This window comes from Dipodomys ordii, unplaced genomic scaffold (genome assembly GCF_000151885.1).
Source record: "Dipodomys ordii isolate 6190 unplaced genomic scaffold, Dord_2.0 Scaffold121, whole genome shotgun sequence".
Taxonomy (NCBI): Eukaryota; Metazoa; Chordata; class Mammalia; order Rodentia; family Heteromyidae; genus Dipodomys; species Dipodomys ordii.
The window spans coordinates 2,176,561-2,194,107 of NW_012267337.1; the positions used below are offsets into that span (position 1 = coordinate 2,176,561).

At 41.2% G+C, this 17,547-nt stretch overlaps 1 protein-coding gene across 1 annotated transcript; it reads right to left on the reverse strand.

The window, feature by feature from the left end:
• Window positions 1-1,437: 1,437 nt before the first annotated feature.
• On the reverse strand, window positions 1,438-2,411 carry LOC105995809 (olfactory receptor 10G2-like). Its single transcript, XM_013029671.1, has one exon. The coding sequence runs from the start codon at window positions 2,383-2,385 to the stop codon at window positions 1,438-1,440; it is 948 nt and encodes a 315-aa protein (XP_012885125.1). The 5' UTR covers window positions 2,386-2,411.
• Window positions 2,412-17,547: the final 15,136 nt, after the last annotated feature.

Here is a 17,547-nt window from a genome sequence, read left to right on the forward strand (position 1 = left end):
TCAAGGTGAGCTCTCTACCACTTGAGCTACAGTGCCACTTCCAGTTTTCTGGTGGTTTATTGGAGATAGGAGTCTCACGGTCTCTCCTGCCCGGGCTGGCTTTGAACCATGATCCTCAGATCTCAGCCTCCTGAGTAGCTGGATTACAGGCGTGAGCAACCAGCGCCCGGCAGCTCTGAATTTTTTTAAGCTGTTCACAACTTATTCAAGTTTCATGAATTGACATAACACTCTTCTGTATGTTCAAGCTTGCTGAATGCCTCCTGGCTTCTCTGTTCCACATGAGGTCATGTGGAATCCCACAAAAATGATGTTAATGCTAATGTTAATGTTGCATATACCTCCAAGAGAGAAAGTAGTGTTTATGGATTAAACATGTGAGTGGAACTGCCCACAGAATTAGCAACCTCTCATTTGTGCTGACAACAGTAAGGTTTCCAAAATTAGGTATTCTACAAACAACATGCCTCTTATTCTGATTTCTAAAATTATTTAATTTGTGTCACAATTAGCTTATAAATGCTGAAATTCTAGACTTAATAAATTACTGTGGGTGCAGAATTTCTCTTCAATGTCATTTCTAATGGGAGAAGGTACAAAACATCTTGTAATTTCATTGACATTTTTCTTCTTAAATAAATGACTTTTTTAGGACAGAGGTTGTGACTCAAGTGGTGGAATGCTTGCCTAGTAAGCGTAAGTTCTGAGTTCAAAACTTAGTACTGCCAAAACAACAGCAACAACAATAATAACAGCCAGTATACAACAATAACAACAATAAAATAATAATTAAGTAACAAAATAAATAACAATAAAAGCAATAAAATCAGTCAGTAGAAACAACAACCAAAAAAGTTTTTTTTTGGTGGGTCGTGGGGCTTGAACTCTGGGCTTGGGCGCTGTCCCTGTGCTCTTCAGCTCAAGGCCAGTGCTCTACCTCTTGAGCCACAGCGCCACTTCTGGTTTTACTAGTGGTTTATTAAGAGTCTCATGGACTTTCCTGCCTGGGCTGGCTTTGAACCGCGATCCTCAGATCTCAGCCTCCTGAGGAGCTAGGATTACAGGTGTGAGCCACCGGTGCCCAGCCACACACACACACACACACACACACACATACACACACACAGAGTTATTCTCCCCAAAAACCTCCTCCTTTGAGATAAAGTATTCACACCTCATGGTCAAAAAGTTTGTAGAATATAAGTTCTCCACCTCATAGTCAAAAAGTTTGTAGAATATAAGTTCTCCCATGGGATGGGTCAGAGATGTGTCAAACAACAGTGGAAAGATTTAATTAAGTTAAATACAACACCAAAGCCATTCTTCCCAGTAAGTTTATGTTCAATTACCCTTAATCAGTATCTATTACATTGGTCACATGGAGCAGGAGTCCAAAATGGTAGTGGTGATGGTGACCTAGTTGGCTTAAGCTTGTCCTCATTTCCCATGCCCTCGCCCCGCTGATATCCTCTTCAGAGCAGATTTTACTTCTTGGTTCCTCAGTGTGTAGATGAGGGGGTTCAGTAGTGGAGTAACAATAGTGTAAAACACAGCCACTGCCCCATCCAGGGGACTCTTAGAGCCAGCCCGAAGGTAGATGAATATACAGGGGACATAGTAGACTGTGACCACAGTCAGATGCGAGCCACAGGTGGAGAAGGCCCGACGCCTCCCATCAGCAGTGCGTATCTTCAGGATGGCATGGACAATGTTGGCATAGGAAAGCAGAATTAGCATGAAGCAGCTGGCAGCCACCACCCCGATGTCTACAAAGGTCACAAGCTCATTGACTTTGGTGTCAGCACAGGCTAGTCTCAACACTGCAGGAATGTCACATAAAAAATAATCCACTTTATTGGGCCCACAGTAAGGCAGGCGAAAGGTGAGTGTGGCCTGGATAGACCCATGGATGGAGCCAGCCACCCAAGCTCCAGCCACCAGAATGGTGCATAACTTGCCATTCATGAGCACAGGATAGCGCAAGGGCTGGCATATAGCTAGGTACCTGTCATAGGCCATCAAGGTATACAGAAAGCACTGTGTACTGCCCAGGAAGTGAAAGAAATACAGTTGAGCCACACAGCCACCAAATGGGATAACCTTGCTGGCAGGAGTGAAGTTTAAAATAAGTCGAGGGACGATGACTGAGGAGAGCCACATGTCCAGGAAAGAGAGCACACCCAGAAGAATGTACATGGGGCGGGCATGGAGCTTGGGGTCAGCCCACACAGTGAACAGAATGAGCAGGTTCCCCAGCTGAGTCAGGATGTAAATAGAGAAGAAGACCAGGAAGAGGAGAGTTCTTAAATTTGGGGGATGAGACAAGCCCATGAGAATGAAATCTGTCACCACAGTGTCCATTGATGTGTTTTTGTTTCTTTTCATGTCTTTTTGTAGTCTGTTCAGATGAAGGGTGAATCACACAAAAGGAGGTTACTGGAATACACAGTGAGGTTACTGGAATGTTTTCGTCTCATAATCAGAGCCTCTCAGGTAAACAGAGGACTTTTATTATTATTATTTTGGTTTTTTTTTCCTGAAAGAATCTCCTACTTTTGCCCAGGTCAGTCTTGGACCATAATCCCTCTGCTTCTGCCTCTTAAATATCTGGGATTACAGATGTGAAACAGAACACTAACTTTTTTTTTTTTTTTTTGGTTGTGGGACTTGAACTCTGGGCCTGGGTGCTGTCCCTCATCTCTTCAGCTCAAGGCAAGTGCTCTACCGCTTGAACTACAACACCACTTCCGATTTTCTTGTGGTTTATTGGAGATAAGAGTCTCACGGACTTTCCTGCCCGGGCTGGCTTTGAACTGCAATCTTCAGATCTCAGTCTCCTGAGTAGCTAGGATTACAGGCATGAGCCACTGGTGCCAGGCCACTAACGGCTTTGAGTTAGGGTCTTGCTAACTTTTTCTGGCCTGGCCTTGGGTTGTGATTGTCCTGTCTCTGTCTTCCAAGTAGATGGGACAACAAGAGCACACCACCATGAAGGACTTCTGCATTTTCAGTAGAAATATTTGCCATCAGTCATCTTAATTTTCTGGATAAGACAAACATCCAAGATGTCCTTAAATGATTTTCATGGGAAACCCAATGCACAAGCATTGGAAAAGGAAGCCCAGTGATGAGTCTGAGTACACAGACACACTTATATGTGTTTCACAGGTCTGAGCTTAAAGGGGGGCACCATATCATTGAAATGTCCCCTCCCATGAGTACTTTACAAAAACCTTTATGATCTGGCCCTTCCTTATTCCTTCAGTGTCCTCAGACCCTTAAACATATTTTTTTTCTGTTCCACTTCTGAGGATCCTCTGTGTGCACGTGTGTGTGCACACACACACATGCACATGTGCACCTATGTGCTAGAACTTTCGGGCCTGGGAATTGTCTCTTAGTTGTGCTTCTACACTTGAACCACAGCTCTACTTCTGGCTTTTCGGTGGTTCATTGGAGTAAAAAGTCTCAGACTTTCCTGCCCAGGCTTTCTTTAAACATGGATCTTCAGATCTCAGCCTTCTGAATAGCTGAGATAACAGTTATTAGCCATTGGTGTCCAGCCTGCCTCATCTTAACATATTTTTCTTCTTTGAATTTTATTCTGATTACTGCTTCTTTGGGAAGACCTTACTTCCCTTAAAATGCGATGTTCAAAGGTTATATAAGACAACTGCTATATAATGTTAAATAATTATTTGCTTCTTCTGTAGGATTATAAGGCCTTCAAATAAAAGACCAAATCTAGTATTTTTTGTGTTGATGGAGGGTGGAACTGACTATGTAACTCAGGATGAAATCACAATTCTTTCGTCTCAGCCTCTAGTGTGCTAGGATTATAGGCATGTGCCATCTTGTTCAGATCTCTATTTTGTTCCGCTGCAGTTGCCTGAGTGCTTGGTAGCAATGAGTTAATTAAGAAATATTTGCAGACTGAGTAAATACTAGATAGTGCCAATCATCTATTATTCTGCATCGTCACAATTCTCATGATTTATGTCATAGAGTCTGGACTGTATACCAGGAACTTAGTATTTCAAGCAACGTGAGTCTATGCTGAGAGCTAACAAAGTCCAAGGTCCAAAGTCCATTGATATTTTCCATTTGTTCTGGATGCTACTTGGATTTATTGAGTAACATAAGATGTTGATTGTTTTTGGCCACTTGAATTATTTTGTGGCAAGAATAATTAAAATCTTACTTAACAAAAATCTTGAAACAAAACAATATAATCCTCTGCTTGTATATTAGATCTGTAGAATTGTTCGTTTTACATGTTTGTTACTTTGTATCCTTTATATATATATACATATCTATCTATCTATCTAAAGCTGAGTGTTATAATTCCAGTGCTCAGGAGGCTGAGGCAGGAAGATGGAGAGTTTGAAGCCAGCCTGAGCTGTACAGTGTCTCAAAATAATGACAATAACACAAATAACTAAAAGAAATAGTAAAAATTAAACCAGTATGAGATTAATTTTATAGAGACCTGAGCATTTATGGATATAACTACAAGGATGACATTAGAAAAATGTCTTTTTATCAACAATGATCTCAAACATTTATTATTATTATTATTATTAATAGTAGTAGCAGCAGTGTATTTAGAAAGAGTTAGCCAGGCACAGTGACTCACATAGGCAGTTCTAGCTACTTAAGAGGTTGAGATCAAGGGATTGCAGTTTGAAGCCCCTCATACATAAAGCTTGAAAAAAATCTCATCTCAATAGAAAAAAACTGGGTGTGATGATGTCTGCTTGTCATCCCAAATAAAGTAGAAAGTGTAAGTAGATGTATTAGGGCCCAGAGAAAAGTGAGACCCTATATCAAAAACAATTGGGGGTGGGGAATAGGGCTGGTGTTGTGATGCAAGTAGTAGAGAACCTGCCTAGCAAATGTAAAGCCAAAATCATTAGGTACATAACCTCCAATACTTACTGAAAACTCTGAATATACCTTACCTTACAGGTCCATAGAAATATTAATGGTAGCTTTTGTCCACCAAGAGACTTCTGCTATCTTATTTCTAGATGGAAGCACACTTGTATTCTTTCTATGATGGTGGGGTGATAACTTTTATGGCTAGAAGGAAAGAGCACAGTTAGAGAGCATTTGTATGTCCTCCTTTCCCTTCTCTTCCCTACCCTTCCCTTTCTTTCTGTTCCCTTCCCTTCTTATCTCTCCTTTCCTCCCTCCCTCCCTTAATCCCTCCCTCCCTTCCTTCCTCCCTCTCTCTCTCTTTCTCTCTCTCTCTCTTTCTTCTTTCCTTTTGTGCCAGTAATGGGGCTTGAACTCAGAGCATTGTGTTCTCACTTGGCCTTTTCTGCTCAAGGTTGATACTCTACTACTGAGCCACACTTCTATCTCTGGCTTTTTGGTGGTTAACTGGAGATAAGAGTCTCCAAGCTGGCTTTGAACCACGATCTTCAGGTCTCAGTCTAGTGATTAGCTAGGATTATAGATACGAGCCACCACCACGTATCAAAAAGAAAGTTTTAGCAAATCGCATCCTACTAGGATTATAATAAAAAGACAATTTATACATGATGAACATCAGGCGTGTGAGGAATGAGAATATTGTTTTCCACTACCCATCTGGGGGATCTATAAGGGAGCAGCCGGTATACTTTCTCAAGAGTTTTGCTAGGGGAAGGCTCCCTCTCTCTGCTCCCTTTCCTGTTAGGGCATTCTGGCTGGCAGTGGATTATAGTGAGTGAGTGAGCCCAAGGGTCCAATCCTGGGAAAGACAATGTGAGTTGGTGGTTTTGATTTGAAGAAGGGTTCCAGCAGGAGGTACACTGGGGAGGTGGGTAGAGGGGAATTCCTGAAAGTGGAAGCCCTGTAGGAGCAGGGATGCCTTTGTGAGATTGTCACAACAAAAGGAGACATTTCTTTTGTTTTGCCTAGAAAATAAAGCAAAAGGGGAAAATGAATCAAATGTTTCCTCTTTCACAGAAATTTGTCGTCTGTCTGTCTGCCTGCCTGCCTGTCTGCCTATCTATCATCTAGCTAGTTATCTATTATTTCTTGAGACATCTTACTATGTAGCCCAGGGTGTACTCAAACTCAAGATCTTCCTGCCTTGGCTTCTTGAGTACCGAGACTACAGGCTGGTTCCACCATATTCAGCTTAAATATATTATTTTTTCTTTTTTTATTGTAAGGGCAACGTACAAAGATGTTACAGTTACATAAGTACGGTAATGAGTACATTTCTTGTCGAACATTGTTACTCCCTCCTTCATTTTCTCCTGCTTTTCCTTGTCCCTAAATACATCATTTTACTATAGGACTACTAAACTTTTGAAGCAGTGTAATCTCAAGCTATATGAATTGAAGAGTGAGGAAAACTTAGATTCATCAGTTAAAAACTTCAAGTATAAATATCTTGGCTTATTTGAAATATATTCTAAAATTTCCTCCTTTAAATAGGTTTTTTTTTTTGTCAGTCGTGGAGTTTGAACTCTGGACCTGGGCACTGTCTCTCAGCTCCTCAGCTCAAGGCTAGTGCTCTACCACTTGAGCCACAGTGCCACTTCCCTTTAAATAAGTTAAAGTTTAAATTTAATCTTTTTGTGCCAGTACTAGTGCTTGAACTCAGGGCCTTCAGCTTTCAGTTTTTTCATGTAAGGCTGGCATTTGGCCACTTGAGCCATATTTCTATTACTGGCTTTTTGCTGGTTAATTGTAGATGAAGTCTCTTAACTTGTTTGCCCAGGCTGGTTTCAAACTTTGATCCTCAGTTCCCAGCCTCCTGAGTAGCTAGAAGTGAGACTTGAGCCATCAGTGACCTGCTGAGCTAAGTTTTGGATAGGACACATTTGGTTTGTGACTACCTCTATATCTTAAATTGTGGGATGAGGAATCTTACTATTGTCTGCTTCTAGAATTACACTCACATTTATTACCCCTTTAGGTCATGACTGAACAGATAGTCGTGGGAAGGAGAATAAACAAAATTTGGACAAAATGGAGCTGGGGCAGAATCCTCATTTTTCTTGTTCTGATTGTTTTACAAATGTCATTGCATTCTAACATTAAAAAAATGTTTAATTAAGAAAAAATACTTGAAGCTGGGTGCCAGTGGCTCACGGCTGTAATCCTAGCTATTCAGGAGGCTGAGATCTGAGGATTGCAGTTCAAAGCCAACCCAGGGCAGGAAAGTTCGTGAGACTCTTATCTCAAATAAATCGCTAGAAAACCGGAAGTGGTGCTGTGGCTCAAGCAGTAGAGCGCTGGCCTTGAGCTGAAGAGCACAGGGACAGCGCCCAAGCCCAGAGTTCAAGCCCCACAACGACGACCGACAAGAAAAAAAGAAAGAAAGAAAGAAAAAAGTACTTGAGAGCCAAGCACTTGATGGTTCAGGCCTGTAATCCTAGCTACTTAGGAGGCTGAGATCTGAGGATTTTAGTTTGAACCCAGCCCAAGCAAGAAAGTTCCTGAGACTATTATTTTAAATTAACCTTCAAAAACTGGAGTAAAGCTGTGGTTCAAGTGGTAGAGACTAGCCTGAGGACAGAAACTCAGGGACAGATATCAGGCCCTGAGTTTAAGCCCCAGGACTGGCACCTGCCTCCCCCCCCAAAAAAAAAGTGCTTGAAACAAAGGCTTTTCAGCCTTCTAGTAAGTTGATTGTGTTCATTCATGAGAAAAGAAGGGTCAAGGACCCTGTCCCATAGTGTATGCACATCAATGTGACTCTGATTCATAATCTGTATTGCCTTTCCACCTTGCCCCAAACAGACAAAAACATATAATAAATGTTGAAAAATCTCTTTTCTTTATTCAAAGGAGAAGAAAGATGTGGGCCAATTTAATTCATAGTTATTTGCCTGACATATTTACTCTGGAGTACAAAGACAATTGAAGTAGAACATGGGGGAAAATGAGAGAGTAATGTTATTAGAAAAACCTGCTGGAAGTTTTAAAAACTAGAAGTTAGTAATCAGCTCCCATTGCTATCAGACCCAACTATAGTTTCGCTTTCCCTTTTGGACTTACACAGACACAGCACCCAAGTCCTGGAGAAGGTTGATCTGTTGTAAGTAGAGCGGTTCAGTGCCAAGAGGCGAGAGACATTGATCTGCTGAGCACCCTTCTGCTGTGGCAGTGGATTGCTGAATTTCTGCTTTGGAAGGAATTAAAACCTTCCAAAAGACATGGGCTGATTTCAGACTTTAGAAAACCTTTTATTCTTGTAGATTCTCTCTAGAGTGTGACTTTTCTATTTATGGTCTTGAAGCAGTTACATTACTAGCTATATCTCCTTTGATTCAGCTTCTCAAAATACTGTCAAGAGATTTGGAAAGAACAAACTGTTTACATCTTGGGAATTCTCCTCTGAAACATCTCCCTCATGAGATGCATCTCTCCAAGGTTCTCATTATTTTCTGTTTTGACAGCAAGCAGGAATCATATGAGGTGTAAAGAACAATGTAATCAGTTTGAAGGATCTATAATTTCTGTGATTCCTTTCTTTGAAATGTTGTAGGGGCTTAACACAATCACCACATTATATGCAGAGAGCATTGATAATTATACTTAATTTTCAACAGTTAATTCCTTTTACTTCTTCTTACTTTTCTGGACACTAAGAGAAAAAAATCTCCTAAATTTAGGTTAGCAAAGCCAGTTCCCTATAATTTAAAAAGTCTTGGTTGAGTCCATTGTTCATATGCTATGTATCATTGTCATGTTCCTTGAATACTTGCTCATTTTTTGGATGTCATTTTATTAATGATTAATTAATATGAGATTCTTGATTCTATCTTATCTTGTTCTTGTTTGCATGCTTAGTTCATACTCTGCCACTTGAGCCATATCTCTAGGTAGGCTTTTTGCTGGTTATTTTGGAGATGGAGTCTTGAAGACTTTTCTGCCTGGGCAGAAAAGTAGCTATGGGTGATGGATGAAGGTGTGAGCCACTGGTGCCTGGCTCTAGTTTATCTTTTTATTTTTCTTTTTGGTTAGTCGTAGGGCTTGAATTTAGGGCCTGGGCACTGTCCTTGAGCTCTTTCACTCAAGGCTAGTGTTGAGACACAGGTCCACTTCCAATTTTCTGGTGGTTAATTGGAGATAAGGGTCTCAGCCTTTCCTGCCCAGGCTGGCTTTGAACCACAATCCTCAGATCTCAGCCTTCTGAGTAGCTAGGATTACAGGCATGAGCCATCAGTGCCTGGTGCTCTATCATATCTTTATTGTGTAAATATTACGTACAATGTACTACTACGTGTCCTTTACCCACTATAGGTTCAGTTTGAGCCTGAAATTGATTGTGGTGTGGTGTTTACACCGCAGAAATTTGGAAAACAGTACAAGTGAGAGAATAAAAAATTAATTTAAGGAAGTGACACTGTGGCTCAAAGTGGTAGAGCACTAGTCTTGAGCAAAAAAGCTCAGGGACAATTCCCAAGGTCCTGAGTTCAAGCCCCATGACTGAAAACAAAATTTTTTTTAGTATATAGAATTAATTAAGAAAGTTTTTAGTATATAAAATTAATTAATTTTTTTGTGGCAGAAAATTAGGACTTAGTCTTACTTAACTAATTTGGTATAATTGTTCAGCCTTCTTTAATCATGCTTCTACCTTTTCTTAGCCTCTAGTGATCACTATTCTCCTCCGTATGATATAATGAGTGAGAACATATGAGTGAGAACATATAATATTTATCTTTCTGTGCCTAGTTTACTTCACTTGACTAAATGTATTCCAGTTTCATCCCTATTGCTGAATATGATATGATTCCTTCTTTCTTCCTTCTTTTGTAATTTTAATTTCCTTCTTTTTAAATTGTTATTATAAAGGTGATGTGCAGAAGGTTACAGTTATGTAAGCCAAGTAATGGGTACATTTCTTTTTGGACAACATCACCCCTTTCCTCACTCTCTCCCAGTTTTTCCTTCCTGTTCCCACCCACAAGTTGTATGGTTCATTTTCAACATAGTATCTTGTGAGTACCACTGACTTATTTTGTCCTTCCATTTCTTTCTTTCCTTCCTTCCTGCCCTCCTCTTCTTTCTCCTCCGCCTCTACCTTCTCCCTTTTCTTCCTTCCTTTCTTCCTCCCTCCCTCCCTTCCTCCCTTCCTTCCTTCCTTCCTCTCCCTCGCTTCCCTCCTCCCTCCCTCCCTTCTTCTCCTTCCCTCCCTCCCTTCCTTCTTGCCTTCCTTCCTTCTTTCCTTCCTTTGTTTGTTCCTTCCTTCCTTCTTTCCTTCCTTCCCTCCTCTTTCCCTCCTTCCCTCCCTCCCTCCCTCCCTCCTTTCCTTCCTCTTCCTAACTTTTTTCTCTGATTCTGTGCCCTTCCCACACCCTCCCACAGATATGCACCTGAATATTCCATATACAAGGCAAAAAATGCAGAATCATCAGAAAAAGAAAGAAAAAAAACAAATTAAGAAAAAAGTCCTTTGTTTCCATATCTTTGGAGTTCATTCCAGTATGTATATAATTTTATATACATATGAATAAGTGTTTGAGTATTTTACTTTTGTGATTCTCTCCTAAAACTATCCACTTTTGGTCTCACTGTATGTGAGTATCTAGAATGCTGTATAATTTGTCATATTCCAGTGCATTTTAGCTATAAATTCCACATATCAGGGAGAATATGTGCTGTTTGTTTCTCTGGTCTTGGGTTACCTCACTTACCATGGTTTATTTTAGTTTTACCCATTTCCCTGCAAATGGCATATTTTATTCTCTCTAATGATTGTGTAAAATTCCACTGTATATGGGTACCATATTTTTTTGCATCCACTCATTTATTGTGGGGCATCTGGGTTGTTTCCATATCTTGGCTATTGTGAATAGTGTAGCAATGAATATGGATGTGCAGGTGTCCTTATCATATCCTGGCTCATGATGCTCAGGGTAGATGCCAAGGAGTAGTATGGCTATACAGTTGGGATTTTTTCTATCTCAGTAAAGAATATCATTAAGATTTTGATGGGGGTCACATTGAATTTGTATGTCATTTTTGGAAGTATGGTAATTTTTCACAATATTGATTCTACCTGTCCACGAACATGGAAGGTCTTTCCATTTCATTTCCTGGTATGCTCTTTGATTTCTTTCTTTAGATTTTTTTTATAGTTTTTGCTATAAAGATAGTTTATATCTTTGTTTACTTAATTAACTTACCTAATTCCTAAGTATTTTTTTGAGGCTATTGCAAATGGGATTGTTTTCATGATTTCCCTTTCTGCTTGTACATTGTTGGCATACAAAAAAGGTATTGATTTTTGTGGGTTAATTTTGTATCCTGTTACTTGGCTGGGAATGGAGTTTTTTGGATCTTTTAGGTGCAAGATCATGTCATCTTCAAATAGGAATAGTTTAATTCATTCTTTCCCCCATGTGAATCCCTTTACTGTCTTTTTCTTGCCTTATTTCTCTGGCTAAGAATTCCAGAACTATATTGAAGAGGAGTGGAGAGAGTGGCCTTATTCCCAATTTTAGGGCAAATGATTTTAGTTTCTCCCTATTTAGTATGAAGTTGGCTGTTGGTATGTAATATATAGGCTTTATTAGTTTAGGGAATGTTCCTTCTATTCTTGGTTTCTCCCAAGCTTTTAACATGAATGGATATTGTATCTTGTCAGGATTTTTTCTGCATCTATTGAAGCATACATGGTCATAATGTATGATTTTTTTTCTGATATGTTTCTGGATTCAGTTGGTTAATATTTTATCGAAGAACGTTGCATCTGTGTTCATCAGAGAAATTGGTCTGTAGTTTTCTTTTCTTTTTTTTTTTTTGGATCCTTACCTGGTTTTGGGATGAGTGTGATATTGGTTTCATAGAATGTTCGGAATTGCTTCCTCTGTTTCTATTTCACTTATAAGCTTGAGGATAGAATCAGTGATAGATCCATCAGGGCCTGTGCTTTTCCTTGTTAGAAGATTCTTGATTGTTACCGCTATCTCATTGAGTATTATTGGCTTGTTTAGCTGGTTTATATCTTCTTGGTGCACTTTAGGTAGTTTGTATATTTCTAAAATTCATCCATTTCTGTTAGGTTTTCCTTCTTTAGTGAGCATAGGTTTAAAAAGTAGTCATTTAAAGCTGGGTGTTGGTGGCTCACACCTGTAATCCTAGCTACACAGGAGGCTGAGATCTGAAGATCGAGGTTCAAAGCCAGCATGGGCAAGAAAGTCCGTGAGATTCTTATCTCCAATGAACCACTAGAAAACCAGAAGTGGCTCTGTGGCTCAAGCCGAAGAGCGCTTCAGCTCGCCTTGAGCTGAAGAGTGCAGGGTCAGCACCCAAGCCCAAAGTTCAAGCCCCACAACTGACCAAAAAAAAAAGTAATCATTTATAGTTATTTGGATTTCTTGGATGTTTTTGTAATGGTTCCTGTGGCGTGTCTGATCTCGTTGATTTGAATTTCCTCTTTTCTTTTTTTCCTTAATCTAGCAAGTGGGCTGTCAATTTTATTAATTTTTTTTTTTTGGGTCCAGTCATGGGGCCTGAGTGCTGTCCCTCAGCTCTTCAGCTCAAGGCTAGCGCTCTACCACTTGAGCCACAGCGCCACTTGCGGCTTTTTTCTTTTTGCTTATGTGGTGCTGAGGAATCGAACTCAGGGCCTCATGCATGCAAGGCAAGTGCTCTACCACTGAGCCATCTTCTCAGCCCTTATTCATTTTTTTAAACCAGCTTTTTGTTTCATTGATTTTATGTATAGTTTTTAAATTTTTATTTTGTTGATTTCTGCCCCCATCTTTGCTATCTCTCCATCTAGTTATAGATATGTTTTTTTCTTGTTTTTCTAGCAGTTTTAATTGCACCAGAGGATTATTTAATTAAACTGTTTCTGTTTTCTTTATGTGTCCACTTAGGGCTATGAACTTTCCCCTCAGAACAGCTTTTGCTGTATCCTTGAGGTACCATTGTAGTGTGTTTTCATTATCATTGAATGGTAAGAACTTTCTAATTTCTTCCTTAATTCTATGACCCACCTGTTTTTCAGCCTCCATGTATTTGAATGTTTCATTGTTGAGAATCAGTTTGATTCCACTGTGCTCAGATAGGATGCAAGGAATTATGCCAATCATCTTGTATTTGTTTAGGTTCTTTGCGTGATCTATTTTGGAGAATGTTCCATGGGCTGCTGAGAAGAATGTGTATTGGGTCGTTGTTGGGTGGAAAATTCTGTAGATGTCTGTTAAGTTCTATTAAGTCCATTTGGGTTGTGGTGTCATTTAGTTTAGAGGCTTCTTTGCTTAACTTTAGTTTGGACAACCTGTCCTTTAGTGAGAGTGGAGTATTAAAATCTCCTACTACTATTGTGTTTGGGTCTATCTTGTTCTGTAAGTCCAAAAGTGCTTAACATATTATGTGCTCCATTGTTTCTTCATGGATCATTTCCTTTATTAATATGTAATGACTTTCAAACTGATTTTTTTTTTGTCTGCTGTGGGGCTTGAACTCTGGGCTTGGGCACTGTCCCTGAGCAATTCAGCTCGAGGCAAGTGCTGTACCACTTGAGCCACAGCACCACTTCCAGTTTTCTGGTGGTTAATTGGAGATATCATGGACTTTCCTTTCCTGGCTGGCCTTGAACATCAGTCCTCAGATGTCAGCCTCCTGAGTAGCTAGGGTTACAGGTATAAGCCACTGGTGCCTGGCTTTTCATACTGATTTTAATGAAAAGTCTATTTTATCAGATATCAATATAGCTATTCCTGACTTCTTGCAGGGTGTATTTGTATGGAAGATCTTTTCTATTCCTTCATTTGGAGTTTGTTTTTATCTTTGACTGTGAGATGGCTCTTTTGGAGACCACAAATGGATGGATGTTGTTTTTTGATCCAATTTGCTACTCTCTTTCTTTTGATTGGTAGATTGAGTCCATTAATACTTAAGGCTATTATAGAGACATGTATCATGTTTTCTGTCATTTTCTTGATTTTCTGTATTTTGCATTTTTTCCTCTTCCTGTGCTAACTAAATTGGTCTTCTAGTGATTTTGGTCTGGTATATTTCCTTGGTTTTGCTTGTTTTCTTCAGATTGTATACCTTTTAGTATTCTTTGTGACACTAGTTCAGTGTTCATGAATTCCTTTAATTTTTGTTTGTCATGGAAGATTTTAGTTTCACCATCAAACAAAAATGATAGCTTCACTGGGTAAACCAGTTTGGGCTGGCAGTTTGATCTTCAGAGCTTGAATTATAATATTCCAGGCTCTCCTTGTGTTGAGGGTTTGTGTGGAGAGATCTGCAGTGATTCTGATTTTCTTTCCATTGTAATATAGTGTATTCTTTGATTTTACAGCATTTAAAATCAATGCCTGGCTTTTCAAGTCTAATGTTTTTACAATGGTATGTGTAGAAGTATTTCTTCTTGTATCCTGTCTACAGGGGTTCTATATGCTTCTGTTAGGCTGGTGAGACTTTCTTCTCTTAAGATTGGGGAAGTTCTTCATTATTATTTTACAGAATAGGTTTTCAATGTTGTTACTATTGAACTCTTCCTCATCAATCCCAATTATGTGTAAAGTTGATTTCTTAGCTGAGTATGCCAATTCTTGGATTTCTCTTTGGTAGGTTCTTTTTTTTTTGGTCCGGTTGTGGGGCCTGAACACTGGGCCTGGGTGCTGTCCTCAGACAGCTCTTCAGCTCAAGGCTAGCGCTCTACCACTTGAACCACAGCACCACTTCCAGCTTTTTTCTTTTTGCTTATGTGGTGCTGAGGAATCGAACCCAGGACCTCAGACATGCAAAGCAAGCGCTCTATCACTGAGCCACCTTCCCAGCCCCCCCTTTGGTAAGTTCTGAGATACCTTTGACTTTTTGTTCTAGCTCATCTGTTTTAACCTCAACTCCTTGTATTCTATTTCCCATTTCACTTATTCTGTTACCCATGGATTCTATCAAGTTTGCATTTATGCTTCCCAGATCAGTTCTCATAGTGTTATGTTCATCTTTTAATGAGGTATATAGTGTTTCTTTCTTTTTTTTTTGGTCAGTTGTGGTGCTTGAACTCTGGACCTGGGTGCTGTCCCTCAGCTCTTCAGCGCAAGACTAGCACTCTACCACTTGAGCCAGAGCATCACTTCAGATTTTTGGAGTGGTTTATTGGAGGTAAGAGTCTCACAGAGTTTTCTGTCTGGGCTGGCTTTGAACCGTGATCCTCAGATCTCAGCCTCCTGAGTAGCTAGGATTACAGGTGCAAGCCACGGATGCCTGGCTAGTGTTTCTATTTTTATCTCCATTTCTTTTGGGGAGCCCTAGAATTTCTTCATCATTTCTTCTTTGTACTCTTGATATTGTTTTTGCATCTCACCTTTTATTTCATTGGCTATTTCGATCACCATTTCTTTAATGGTTCTTTTGTCCTCCATCTCTTCTTCATCTCAGTGGGGTCCTTCCTTGGATTTTTGTTGGCTTTTGGATTTGGCTTGTTATCTTGATTGTTCATGAATCTTGTAATCTTTTATTGTGATTTACACATTTGGGTCCAGGGATTGTCAGGCCTGTTGTTGAACTTGGCCTGTTTGTGCCAGACAGGTGGAAGCCCTCCCTTGGCTTGGACTACCTCACACTGTGTAGACTAGCCCACACTGGGTCCTTGTGCCAGCAAGTGCTTGTGGGTGCACTTGACCCCGGGCTAGCTAAAAGGATCTCGGGTCTGGTTTGAAGTGGGAGCTGGGAAGGTTAGATTTGGGCCTCTGGGATGGGTGTGTGCTTCAGAAGGGGTGGGCTCCCATGGGTGTGTAGAAGTTTATGCTTTGGCTCTGGTTCTCACCTCTTAGGCTGCTGGTGCTTGGCAGCTGGCTTGTAAGTGTGTATGTCTGTGTACGCGCGCACTTCACAGCCCTGGTCCAGGGAGTAATCCATCAGCAGCTAAGTGCTTAGACCTGTCTGCTGTAGAGGGCTGGGGAGACTAACTTCAGGCCTCCAAGATGGGTGTGTTGTACACAAGTTGTGGGCTCCCACAGATGTATGGGAGTTTGTTTGCTCTTTGGAGCCAAACTGTCCTTCATCCCTCAGGTGGTTGACACTGCCTCTGGCCTGTGCACACCTGTGAGCATGATTCACAGCTTCTGACTAGGGAGCTATCCACCAGCAGCTGGGCACTTAGACCTGTCTTTGGAAGGGGCAGGTTCCCTTGGGTGGGTGGTTTGTTTTTTTTGTTGTTTTTTTTTTTGGTCCGGTCGTGGGGCCTGAACTCTGGGCCTGGGTGCTGTCCCTCAGCTCTTCAGCTCAAGGCTAGCGCTCTACCACTTGAGCCACAGCGCCACTTCCGGCTTTTTTTTTCTTATGTGGTGCTGAGGAATCGAACCCAGGGCCTCAGGCATGCAAAGCAAGCGCTCTACCACTGAGCCACCTTCCCAGCCAAGGGTAGGTGGGCTTTTGTCTATATTGTTTTCAAACAGGCTTGATTTCCCTGCCGATAGCCAGGGATATGGAGGATGCAGGGTTCTAGTGCCCACCCAGTATGAGTCCGAGTGGCCTCCCAGTAGAAGCTGATAGATAAGGTTGGGGGAGTGGACAAGGGCTCTGGCTTCTTTGTCCTGTTCAAGTGTGGTGCCCATTCTTGAGAGAGAGGGAGAAGTCTGGGCCAAACTCTGTGGTTCACCACCAGCGTTCGTCTCCTGCGGTGGTGGTGGGGTCCTTGGCAGGGTAGTGGTTGTGGGCTGACTGGAGGCTCTGGGATAAATCTCTGTGTCTGGATGTTGTCTCACTGCTTGTGTTCCGGAGTCCCGGCCACCCACGGGGCCACTTTCACAGCTTAGCCACGTTGGTTGGAGGCCGACCAGTGGCACTGTGGGGAATCTCTGGGTCTGGATGTTACAGTGCCATGACACTGATCTTTGTCTCTTTATCTGGATGCTGCAGTCCTTGCTGGTTGGTCCTGGAGTCCCAGGCAGCTGTGGGGCTGATTTCATGGCTTAGCCACAGTGCTGGTGCAGGACTAGGGACAGGGGAATGGGGGCAGGCTCCTCACGATTTTCTGTTTTTTATTTTTGGGTCCGGTCGTGGGACCTGAACTCTGGGCCTGGGCGCTGTCCCTCAGCTCTTCAGCTCAAGGCGAGCGCTCTACCACTTGAGCCACAGTGCCACTTCCGGCTTTTTTCTTTTTGCTTATGTGGTGCTGAGGAATCGAACCCAGGGCCTCGAGCATGCAAGGCAAGCGCTCTACCACTGAGCCACCTTCCCAGCCCCCGATTTTCTGTTTTTATGTGTACAAGTTATGAGTTTTTTCCATTCCTGTGATCCTCTATTTGTTTATATATTTGAGGTTGCCGGTCTGTTGGGGAGTCGATCTGTGCATGTTAGGACCTTAAATCTTAGTTTGGTTAGAGAGAGGTAGGGTGATTTCCTATTGTTTCACCGCCTTCTTCTTTCATCTACTTTATTATTATTTTTACATTTTTAGTTATTGATGATTCAGGAGATTTTCTCGGAGCTGTTCCATTTTAGCAACAAGCATTGATTTCTATGCCTGGTCGTTGTTTTTAGGGGGAAAGAACAGAGGCATCCTGAAAGGGATGTCATGACTTTTGGGAGCCACAATGCATTTGGGAAATAGAATTCTTCATGTAA

Bases quoted from the DNA above. Each gene is read 5' to 3' on its own strand.
- LOC105995809 (XM_013029671.1), bottom strand. From the start codon at position 2,385: ATGAAAAGAAACAAAAACACATCAATGGACACTGTGGTGACAGATTTC.